At 40.5% G+C, this 11,304-nt stretch overlaps 1 protein-coding gene across 1 annotated transcript in view; it reads left to right on the forward strand.

Moving 5' to 3' along the window:
* LOC103526895 (tropomodulin-2) overlaps positions 1-9,351 on the forward strand; it is a 29,420-nt gene extending 20,069 nt beyond the window's left edge. The window contains exons 4-10 of the mRNA XM_030456889.1: positions 413-535; positions 2,744-2,830; positions 5,456-5,586; positions 6,201-6,308; positions 6,569-6,712; positions 7,044-7,188; positions 9,274-9,351. Of these exons, the coding sequence (XP_030312749.1) occupies positions 413-535; positions 2,744-2,830; positions 5,456-5,586; positions 6,201-6,308; positions 6,569-6,712; positions 7,044-7,188; positions 9,274-9,308 (773 nt within the window). The 3' untranslated portion in view covers positions 9,309-9,351. The remainder of the gene's footprint in view (positions 1-412; positions 536-2,743; positions 2,831-5,455; positions 5,587-6,200; positions 6,309-6,568; positions 6,713-7,043; positions 7,189-9,273) is intronic.
* Positions 9,352-11,304: the final 1,953 nt, after the last annotated feature.

Genomic DNA, 11,304 nt, shown 5'->3' on the forward strand with positions numbered 1-11,304 from the left:
CTGAGCTTTCAAGACCCTTGTACAGAATTCAGTAAACTGAAAGGTTCTTACACTAGGATGGTTTAAACTACTTCAGAATTCATGATTTTTCTACAAGCTTTTTGTGTAGACCTGATTCTGCCTATTTAAGGTATAGGACTTCAGAAAACCATCAGTTGTGACTACTCTTGGAATTTATTTTAGGAAATTCACTTCCCCCTTAACAATCACCAACACAGAGCAGAAGTCTGCACATTTTATTTTTAGGCTCTTAAGATCCAGGTGTGGAGTAAAAAAAAAAAAAAAAAAGGAAAGCATTCATTTGATATATTTCAAAGCAGTTTCACTGTTGCAGACCTATTTCCCCCCTGCCAGGAGGCAGAGGAATTGTTCCAATAAATTGTTACTCACTCTGACATTTTTATTCTCCTAGGAAAAATATTTATCCCTAAAGAAAAGCCCATAGAAACCCATACAGAAGAGAAAGTGACCCTGGATCCAGAACTAGAAGAAGCCCTGGCCAGTGCTTCAGCTACCGAGCTCTATGACCTTGCAGGTTAGAGAATATATGGGTGGGATTTCTCCACACATTCAGCTCCTCTCTGCCCATCCCTGCCACCAGGAGTGTCTCATGATCATCTCACAGGTACCTGCTGCCTACAGACAGGTGGCCAACCTGTGGGCCACACAGTTCCCATTGAAGACTTCAACCATGACTCAGTAGCTGCTGCAATTTAGACTTGTAATCTTTTTAAAATTGTTGTGGCAGGCAAGGAGAGAAGATGAAACCACTGTAGTGATTTGGGGAAAGGAAGAATAGACAGACTACAGGCTGGGCTCTTAGCACTGTAGTGGAGAGACCACTGACCTTACTGCATCTGTATTGTTTGTAGCATACAATAGCTGCTTCCTCTCAACTCTGACATCCCCAAATGGCAGGATGGACTGCTGAGAGGATGCAATCAATCCTGCATCCACTAGGAAACCTAGAATCTAACCACTTGAATCAGAAAATTGGTAACCATCTGATTAAACCTGGCTCTCATCCACTTTTAATTCTTTTCCTTTGATCTAGTGTGTGCACAAAAGAAATAATATTGGAGTATATCCACTTGCATAAATAACATTTGAACCTACAGTAAATCAAAGGACAGATCTTTTGTGCTTGAGCTGCCTGTGATTTTCAAGCAGTTTCTATCATCAATATGTCCCATGTTTATGCTACTAAAAGATCATCATCTGAATTACTAATTTTAGAAGAAGCAAACCATCCAGGGCTGGTGAGATAAATGTCCATGGGTCATCCTAAGACTGTACTCAACACAAACCCAGTGTTGAGACCTCCCTATGGAAACACTGACATCTGCCTTTTCCACCTAGTTCAGTGTGGATCCTATCCTTTCCGTAGGCTTTGAGGTCTGTGGTCTATCTATTTGTGCCTCTACTCTATGTAAAAATGTTGTTGGGGGAATTTGAACTCAAATACAAGTTTTTGTTTCTCATTAAGAAAATCTAGACGAAGTATTTCAGCATATTGGAGTAATCTGAACCTGGGTGAGATCAACTTTAAACTCAAAACTCCCGTAGCTACTATATTGAAGGATATACAGATTATCTCCTGTACTTCATGGCTACACTAAACATTTCTGGGTGCAGAGTCTTTGCTCTGAGTGAAATGTGGAGTATTACAGGATTCATGGGATTATACTGCAGCCAGCACTTCTCAGGAAGTTCATGGAATGAAGTTCCAAGTTTTGCTTAGGTCTGGCCAGTGTCCAGCCATTTATGGCAGAATTTGTAGGTAACAAAGTCTAACAAGTAACAGCAAGTAGCATGCCTGCTGTTTGAGAGCTCTGAAAATTGTCTGTAACAGCAGCTAGAGAGTCATCTGCTTACAGAATAATGAGTTTTTTCCATAAGAAAAACTTGATGATAAAAGTAAAAATCTACATTAACTTTTATTTCATGCATTATCCTACAAAAAAAAGTCCAAGTAGGTAACTTATGGAAGTATCAGCAAACACAGCACAATTTTTTCTCTGACACTGCAGGAGTTTAGTTGCACAAAAGAACTTTTTCTGCAGCATCTTTTACAGAGTTTTGGTTTCTTTTGTAATTTCTCTCCTAATAGTTTTTATCCTTACTATTTAAAGGACTATTAAAGGACTCTTTAAAGTCCTGTAATACATTTTTTCTTTCCAAGCACATCAGCATCCACATGCTTCTATAAGCAACTCCATTGTGAATACTGATTTATTAAGCCACCACCACACAAAGTCAAAATCTTCTCGGATAATACCAGACACAATAAGGAGCAATAAGAGGGTCAGGTGGTATACTGGGAGGGAGAATCATTAGAAGGGCAGCACTGAAACAAGTCACCCAAAGAGACTGTGGGATTTCCATCCCTGGATGTTTTCAGGATCTAGGCAGGCAAAGCCCTGGCTGACCTGGTTAATGTTGGCAGCACTCCTGCTTGCAGGCAAGGCTGGGCAAGGTGACCTGCAGTGCTTCCTTCCAGCTGGCATTTCTGCCATATGCATAATAAATTGATTCATTTGTTCAAAAACTTACATTAAAAATGTCTGTATCCCCAGTATTTAAACCCTAAAAACTCTCCCTATAAGCAAGCTTGACTCAGAGATAACATTATAATAAGGGGGCTTTGTTTGGGGAACCAGATGAATTTGTAGCAGCTGGTTTTCTGCAGTGGTTGTTCCTGCCATTAACATTGTTTCCTGTTGCTGATATCTACACATTTTAGCTGTCCTTGGAGTGCACAATATGGTCAACAATCCAAAATTTGATGAAGGAGGAGCCCGCAGTAAGGATGGAAAAGGAACTGTGAGAAGTAAGTAAGCAGATTTGTTTTGGGCCATCTTTAGGGACATGTACACCTATGAGTTAAGTATGTTGCTCTAATTTAGTTTAATGTTACTGGGCCTTACCTTAACTGATCTAATTAATCATGAGTGGGAGCTTCTTATAGTAAATTTTAAAATTCATTATCTATAATGACAAGACTACTATGCAAGTAAATTGTGCCTAAGGAGCTTTGTTTTCTTATCTGGCTCTGCAGAGGGGCTTGAAAGGACAGAAACATTTAAGGACCCAAGAAACAGATATTTTCATTCCACTTCAGTCTAGGCAGTAGACAGAAAAGAGGGAGCTGTAGCCAAGAGGTGGCCACAGCACATGCCAGGCCATCTCACCCCAACTACTTACATTTAAATGCAAATGAAGAATAATTTGTAAACATGGGACACAAATGTGGCAGAAGCCCTGGCAGAGTGACATCAAGATGTGGTCACAGGGAGGCAAAGGCTGTGTGGCTGTGCCCCTGCCCAAGCTGCTCTCCCTGATCCACTCCCTCCACCTGAGTCCTGTGGCAGGGTGTTGACACATTGCCTGTTACAGGGGTCCTTAGGTAGATGGGAAAGCTTAATCCTTCAGGAAATTCTCCATCAGAAACTGCTGAAGTTACTAAAAACGAATCCAGAAATGTCTGCTCTAAATAAACAGACCCTTGGTGAATCAGATCTTAGCTCAGGAACCAAGAGGAGGATGGATAAGGGGAGAAATGGGTATGTGTGAATTCCAAGTTTTCTTGAGAGCTGCCAAGACTTGATCCAGAGCTCATCACCTCCATGCTCTGGGATATCTGAAGGGCTAAATTTTGCTTTCTGAGAAAAAAAAAAAGTAGAACGTTTCTTCCCAGGGAAGCAATACTCAAAAAGTGTTTTGATCTTGTAAAGCCCTAAGAACAGCAGCTCTCTTTACCAAGGAATTGCATTTCCATCCTTCTCTACTAAAGGGGAGGTGGAAAAATCAGACACAAAATTGTCACTTCGTTTTCCTCAGGATTGAGACTGCTCTGGAAGCCTCTTCAGTGGGGCCCCGTGCAAGATGCCATCTATCTCATAACAGGCAACTGCATGCATTATTAATCCACATAGATTTCAGATTATTTTTGTTGTAGTAAGTAAAAATTTCAGCTATGTGAGTCAGCTAAACTACACTCCAATCACAGACTTAAGACCCAGAAAACCACCATCACAGCACTTTATTCTTTGGTCCAAAAGCAATACCTTTCCCTAGCCAAGTAAAATGCATCAGTAAGAGGGAAACATATCAGAAGTTGCCCATCAGTGTGGCAAAGCAGCACTATTATTGAAGAAGCAAGATAAAACAAGTATAAAGTGAAGAATACAGCTAAGTTTAGATGGAGTAGTGCGATTTTTAACCCCTGAGGACAGGGTGTAAGTCTCTCTCTGGCTCCCAGCTTGGCAGGATGTTGCCACAAGTGAAAAAAAAAAAAAAAAAAAAAAAAAGCTTTGCTGTTTATTATTTACTTTCCATCCTTTCATCTAAGACAGAGTAAATTCTCCATATGAATTTTACCAGTAGTTTTCAATTCCTGACTCTCTAGGAAGGCTGCAGTGTTATTCAGGCATATCCAAGGTCTCTCAGGAAATTAGTTAAAAAAGGTTCAGAGTAAAAGGGAGCAGAGTGAAAGCCAGCTCAAGGTTTGTGTATGACTTCATCTCTACTAAGAGCATGAATTTTGAAAAATACTTTTCTTTTTAACCATGATAAGGCACAACCTTTACCCACTGCACTGAACAGAAATGTGTAGTGCACTGAGGCTTTAGCCAAGCCCTCAAAGTAGCTCACTGTCTGCAACAAAAAATAAAAGGGTTTCAACATATTTGTGGCCAGTAACATATTCCTTCCTTGCCTCTAGTGGTTTGGATGGTCAGGGCTTATAAATTATTCTCCACAGCTATATGCATGGAATTAGAAACAATAATTGTGTTCTAAGCTATGATTTTTATGTATGTCTAAGAATATTTATATCTCCTAGCTGCCAACATTAAAAAATCTTTTTGGAATGTGAATACTCAAAAACTTCATAAATACTGGTGCTGGCAGACAAACTTGCTTTTTGTGGTTTGATAGCTTTGTTTTTTTAGAAAGTGCAGATGCTGCAATTTTACAACAGCTAATTAAATTTATAGTAAGGCAGATAACATCAGCCTAGGGGAGGGAACTGAGGGACCTCCTAATCATAGTCCTTTACATTAGGACAGTCTACAAGTAGGTGCAGTGACTAATGTAGCAAGCAAGTTCTGACAGACAGGTCCTTGCAGTATATTACATTATTTACAATAGTCTTTAAAGCTGCTGTGGCTCAAATTAATTATACTGGGACTTCTGTACAGAAAGGAAGAATTTGTCCATGAGGATCCTGACCAGCCACTGTGACCACAGCCCCCCAGTGACATTCTTCTGGGTGCACAGGAGGTGAAAAGGGCATGGCAGGGACAACAGGACTAATTCTCCTGTTTCCAAGTTTTGTGGTTTACATGAAACCTTTCTTGAATGCTACAGTACAAACATAAACAGGAATTGAAAACCCAAACTGCTAAGGATGCCTGTTCCTCACACCAACATTTCATGAGATCTTGTGTTGCAGATGTGGTGAAAGGTGAGAAGGTCAAGCCCATCTTTGAGGAGCCACCTAATCCGACCAACGTGGAAGGAAGTCTACAAAGGATAAAAGCAAATGATCCCAGTCTTACAGAAATTAATCTCAACAACATAAAGGTAGATGATGTGATTTCATTTATGTAATCATAGGAGACTTTATTCAAATATTTCCAAAGACCTTGCCTTTTATCTTCAAATTCTGCCTCAACTATTCAGGAAAAGCAGGACACGCAGGAAGAGGGTGTGGAGGGAATTGTTGTAGAGGCTCTAAGGTCATCAATTCCTGATATTGAATTAGATACCAATTAAAAGCCCAGGGGGTGACTCCCTCTGGCTGCCTTTCTTTAACAGATTGTAAAGCAAGATCTCTCATGGGTACTATATAATCACCACTGGCCAAATTCAATTAGCCCACACACACAAATAGAGGAGCAGCTGTCAGAAACTGATCAGCTGGCAGCAGACTAGGAAAGTAGCTCAGAGATCAGTCACATGCTTGCATTGGCCTGACCCAATTCAAGGCAGCTCTGACATCACATCTTAGCACAGGCCTCCACAGGTCTCTGAAGGCCATGATGAGCAGAGGATGCTTTGTCCATTCCAAGACGCTCTTAAAAGCATAGGGAGTGCTTAAATTGCTTAGAGTGAGGCTATTGATCAGTTTGATAATAATTAAAATCAGTGGCTAGCAATGTGAGTGGCTAATTACTGGATTTATTTTCTTAATATAGAATATTCCTATTCCAACACTGAAAGAATTTGCAAAAGCTTTGGAAAGCAACACACACGTGAAGACATTCAGCCTTGCAGCTACTCGAAGCAATGACCCTGTGGCTATTGTAAGTTTTAACACTGCTTGAAGAAAAACCAATTTTTAAGTAGGTCTTTGTCTGCTTTAGCTTGAGTTCTTCATCTTTTGCAGAATTTCCCTGTGACTATGCAAAGCATAAGTATAATCTCTTCTGATCTACCTCTGTGTTCTTTCTAAGCCTATTTATGTTTTAATTCTTCATAGGAACTAAACTGTGTTTTGCAGATTCCCTGGTATTCCCTGAAATTTTCAAGATGTTATCTCATATTCCCTCTTTTTGACCCTCAGGCATTTGCAGATATGTTGAAAGTGAACAAAACACTGAAGAGTCTGAATGTAGAATCCAACTTCATCACTGGGACGGGTATTTTGGCACTGATTGATGCACTGAAAGAGAATGAATCCCTGACAGAGATTAAGATTGACAACCAGGTAAAGAGAAAGCATTTGAGTGAATACACTTTTGTTTCCCATCTATGTGGATTCCCAGGAGGTTCTCCTAGAAGGCTCTAGCAAATTCGAGGCACCCTCTGTGGCTCAGACATTCTGGAGTTCACATCCCAAGCCTGTGTAAACAAACAATGGAAAACTTTGAAAATAAATCAAAGCCAAATATAAAACCCAGAGCAAAATCTCCAGGCACAAGGTTGTCTTTGTATTTTGCAGTGCAGTACTGAAATGTAGCCACTTGTTTCTCTTTCATATATGAAATAGATTTATATATTTTTTTTCTTTTGGGGACACTCCACCACATCACCTACAGAGGCAGCAGCTGGGGACAGCTGTAGAGATGGAGATTGCCAAGATGCTGGAGGAGAACTCCAGGATCCTCAAGTTTGGATACCAGTTCACAAAGCAAGGCCCAAGAACCAGGGTAGCAGCAGCTATCACTAAAAACAACGATCTGGGTAAGATGAAATTACTGTTTGTGAGCCAAGCCCTGACATAACTCTTCCTGATTGTACATAAAATTGAGTTTTAACCCTACAGAATTCCATCTGATATATACAAGGAGTGCTCCATGAACTCTATAGAGTAGGTAGCACCAAAGATCTTACTGTCATTAGGAGCCACTATTCTCCTTCTCTCACTCTGCCAAGGGAAGTTACTTCAGCCTTTTCCATGAAGCACCCTGGTTTTCCAGCTGCTCTGTCAGTTGTTCTTGCCAGAAATCAGAGATCCAAACCCATCCCTGTCTGTGCCATGAACACACAACTCCTCATTTTGACATGGCAGACCAAGCCTCCCAGCCCAGGGAAGAGCACAGACATTCCTGCCTCCATGGCCAAGTGCAGGCAAAGACAATAAAGCTTTGCAAGTTTTTCCTGAGTGTGACAAACTCTGCCCTGTGTGTATCCAGAAGATGATGACAAGGCAGGAGTAGTTTACAGTAAAAAGGAAAACAAAACGAAACCACAAAAAACCCAAGTAAAAGCATTAATTATGTTTTGTGGCATTTTCTAATCAATTCTACTTCAAAGTGGGGTGTCAAGCCATGATGCATTTGCTGGCTTCTGCTTTTGCTTGGGTTTCTCTGTGAGAACTAAGATAAAAGCTGATTTAGACCCTACTTCTTTCACACACAGTTTTCTTTTAGTAGTCTTAATTTGTAGCAGAACCTAAGCATTCCAATAGTATACTGGCAGTCCTGAAACTATTAGTGTCCCAAATGGTATTTGAAACATCCCACAAAAGACATTTTTTCCACTATGTAACCAGTTACAGGTACGTATGTCCTGTATCTAAATGTCATTTTCCTGCTTTTGTATAGTTATAGTCCTAGATTTAGTAGCACAGAATACCTAAAAGAATCCATAAAATAAATGAAGCAACAAACCACTGAAAGCAGACATGAATGACTGATGTTACACTGTAGGCTTTGGAATAATGCAGCCTGTTTGCCAAGAAATAACTATGAAACCTCTGGATAGGAAAATAATGGGATGTTTGTAGCAATATATTGTTCTATTGGCTTTCTGTGGCAAAAAGCATTCATTCATCCAGTTTTACTGCTTTTGTTCTGTACTTCATCCATCCAATATCAGAAACAGGACATGACAGTTTGATATAACACCAGATTTTGTATCACGTGAACAGGAGAACATCACTAATCTTGTCTGGCCAGGTCAGAGAAGACTTTATGTTTTTAGTAGGGTATGGAGTAGCAAATGCTGCCCAACCAGACCTGCTCTGTACCAGCTGTGCATCCTAAGTGCTGCTGTATGTACCAGCATCCTAAGTGCTGCAAAAATTCACATGGGGCTGCTTGTCAGGAGTACTGCCCATAACACAAAGCTCATCACTCTCTGCTTTGCTAAATGTCAACTTGGTTTCAAGTAATAATCCAGAATTGATTAATTTATTGTCAGACGGCTGATGCAATCAGATCATGTGGAATTTAAACAGATAATCTAATGTCCAATCTGGTGTTTTTCTTGTTGCCAATACTCACTGATACCTGCACTTGAGTACTTTATTTTCTAAAATACTAGGATTATTGTTTACTTACAGTATATACTTGTGCAATTGCAGAAGTTAATTTTTTATACCTTATGCTTAAATAATCCAGAGCACTGCCATGCAGAGCATGGCTGACCAGTATTGACCACGTGGAACCCAGTGGCTTTTAGAAGAACGGTAGAAATGTAACAAAAATCTAAACAGAGCCATTGGGAGGAAACACTGGAAGTGGTGATTTTATCATCTCCTCAGACCTTAAGCTCAGAATCTGATTTTTATAAAAAAGGTATTGATAGGAGTACTTGGTGAAATTCTAATCCATTAAATGGATGAGTGTGATTTAGATAACAATTATTTTGTTTAGCACTAAGGTCTGTTAGTTACAGAATTTATGGACATAATCCTGCTGAGTATTCCTTAGAAGCTCCTTCCTTCCTATTCACCTTACTTGGAAGGGAGTGTGTCAGTGAGAAAAGTCCTCAGGCTCTCAGGAAAGCCATGATGAGTGCTCTTTTCTTTTTTTATTGCTCTAGTTCGTAAAAAGCGAGTGGAAGGAGAGCGGCAGTAGCCACACCAGAGAGGAAGCAAAGCAAGACTGGAGGCCACCACCAGCTGCAGTCTCTGATTCTTCACTGGTCAGGAGGGAAGGCACTGGAAAACCATTACAATAGGAGTTGCTTATTTCTGTTAATGTCTCCTTTTAACATTGAAAACACAGCCTGTTGATTTGTGACTTTCACTGTTAATTTTTGAGAAAGGTTTATAGTTGGATTTGAATGAAAAATGTTTTGCAATATCTGAGGCCAAGACACAGAATCTGAAACTGTGTTACTGAGCACAAAATACAGTGACTCTGACCCTAGACATTTTTCGATATGTTAAAATACAATCTTGTGTAAGGACAAGGGATTCTCTGCTGAAATTAGAAATTTTAGGGCCAAGTTCTGCAATGCCTTACGTTTGTAAATAATTGTTACTTGTATGTGTCTAGTCCTGGTGAACTGAATCCTGCCATGGAATGCTCTCGGGAGTGGAAAGGCCAGTACAGGTTTGCAGGATCACACCCACGAGCCTCTCTCCTGCAGTAGGATCTGGGCAGCTGGAACCACATTGGAACAGCACCCTTCTGCCTTCCTGGGTCTCACCCATCCAGGTCCAAGTGCAGGATCATGCCTAGATAAACGTTGTCAAATCCTACTTGTTTACATAAGCTTAGGTGAATCATTTCACAACGTTACACTTATCTGTTATCCTTACTCCACATTGTAAAATAATATTAGTGCTGCCAATCCTATAGACTTTGAATGTTTTGGGTTTTTTACCTAGACCAACAGGTTTTTATTTGCTACTAGAATGCACAGTTTACAACTATTGATCGTAATCTAAATGAGTATTCTGAGAAATATTTGTTTTGCTTTGAGCCATGCATTTGACTTTTTTTTTTAGTTTTGGTATTTATATTCATTTTTTTAGTATTATAGATCTGTTCTCAGGATCTTTTAGATGAAGATTAATTCAAGTTAATCTGGGAGAGTAGCTATGCTACCAGGGAAAAAGCCTAAAAGGGTAGTTGTGACAATAATGTAAGTTATATTTATAAACTGCAGTTCAGGTTTGTCCCTCTATCACAAGGCACTTGGTATTCATGTCAGTGCTTAGCTGAGTATGGGCAGATTTAAGCACATGCACAAATGCTTTGCTAAAGCAGAGCCTTAGCTCAGATGTTGGATATAATCTAAACACAGGGGAAAACACCCATGAAGCAGCAGCTAACCCTAACGCTCCACTGCATCAAAATTTTAGTAATATTTCAGTCCTGTGTTTCATTGTGTGTATTTTAGAGTCTAATGTTGTTCTCTACCACTGTTTTATCACTGCCAACATTTCTCTGAGTAACAGCCAGAGGCTCCTTGTGGTTACACATACAGATGCTGGGAGAGCTAAAGCAGACTCGGGGCAGGGGACTCACACATCCCAATGCTTGCAGAAAGCTGCAGAAACCCACCTGGGCTGCGTGCTGCTTCCCAGGGAACACAATTTTCTCTGGGCCTTCAGGACACCCAGGATGAAGCACAGCTCTCTTTACCCAGGTGACAGGACAGCACTGGAGTCATGGTCACTGCAGAATGCTCCTGACCCAGGGGAAGGGCCATGAGCCACTGTGCAGCAGGGCATCCAGCAGGGATTAGAAACCAAGGGAGCCCCAGGAGCAGCTGGTACATAGTTGATGTACTTCCCCGAGTGATGTTTTTGTGACCAGAGCTGAAGTGCAAACTAACAGGATGAACCCTCCCTCCGTGCCTTTTATAATGGAATTTGGTAGGTCCGAGGCTACACCCTTCTTGTTGGACACTGGTCTTCATACTGGGGACCAAACTGAATAATGTACCCTTAAATCTCACTTAATATAGTTTGCTGAAGTGGTCTGCTGAGCTGGGATCTGAAGGGTAGTATTAGCAGTTTACTTCCCTGGAGAGCTCCCAGTCTTTACAATTTCCACCTCTCCTTCCCTTTCTTAGAATGAGGCCAAAACCTTTGCTTTGTAAGTGAAAAACATAACATAC

The sequence above is a fragment of the Calypte anna genome, chromosome 10 (genome assembly GCF_003957555.1).
Source record: "Calypte anna isolate BGI_N300 chromosome 10, bCalAnn1_v1.p, whole genome shotgun sequence".
In the NCBI taxonomy this organism is placed as follows: Eukaryota; Metazoa; Chordata; class Aves; order Apodiformes; family Trochilidae; genus Calypte; species Calypte anna.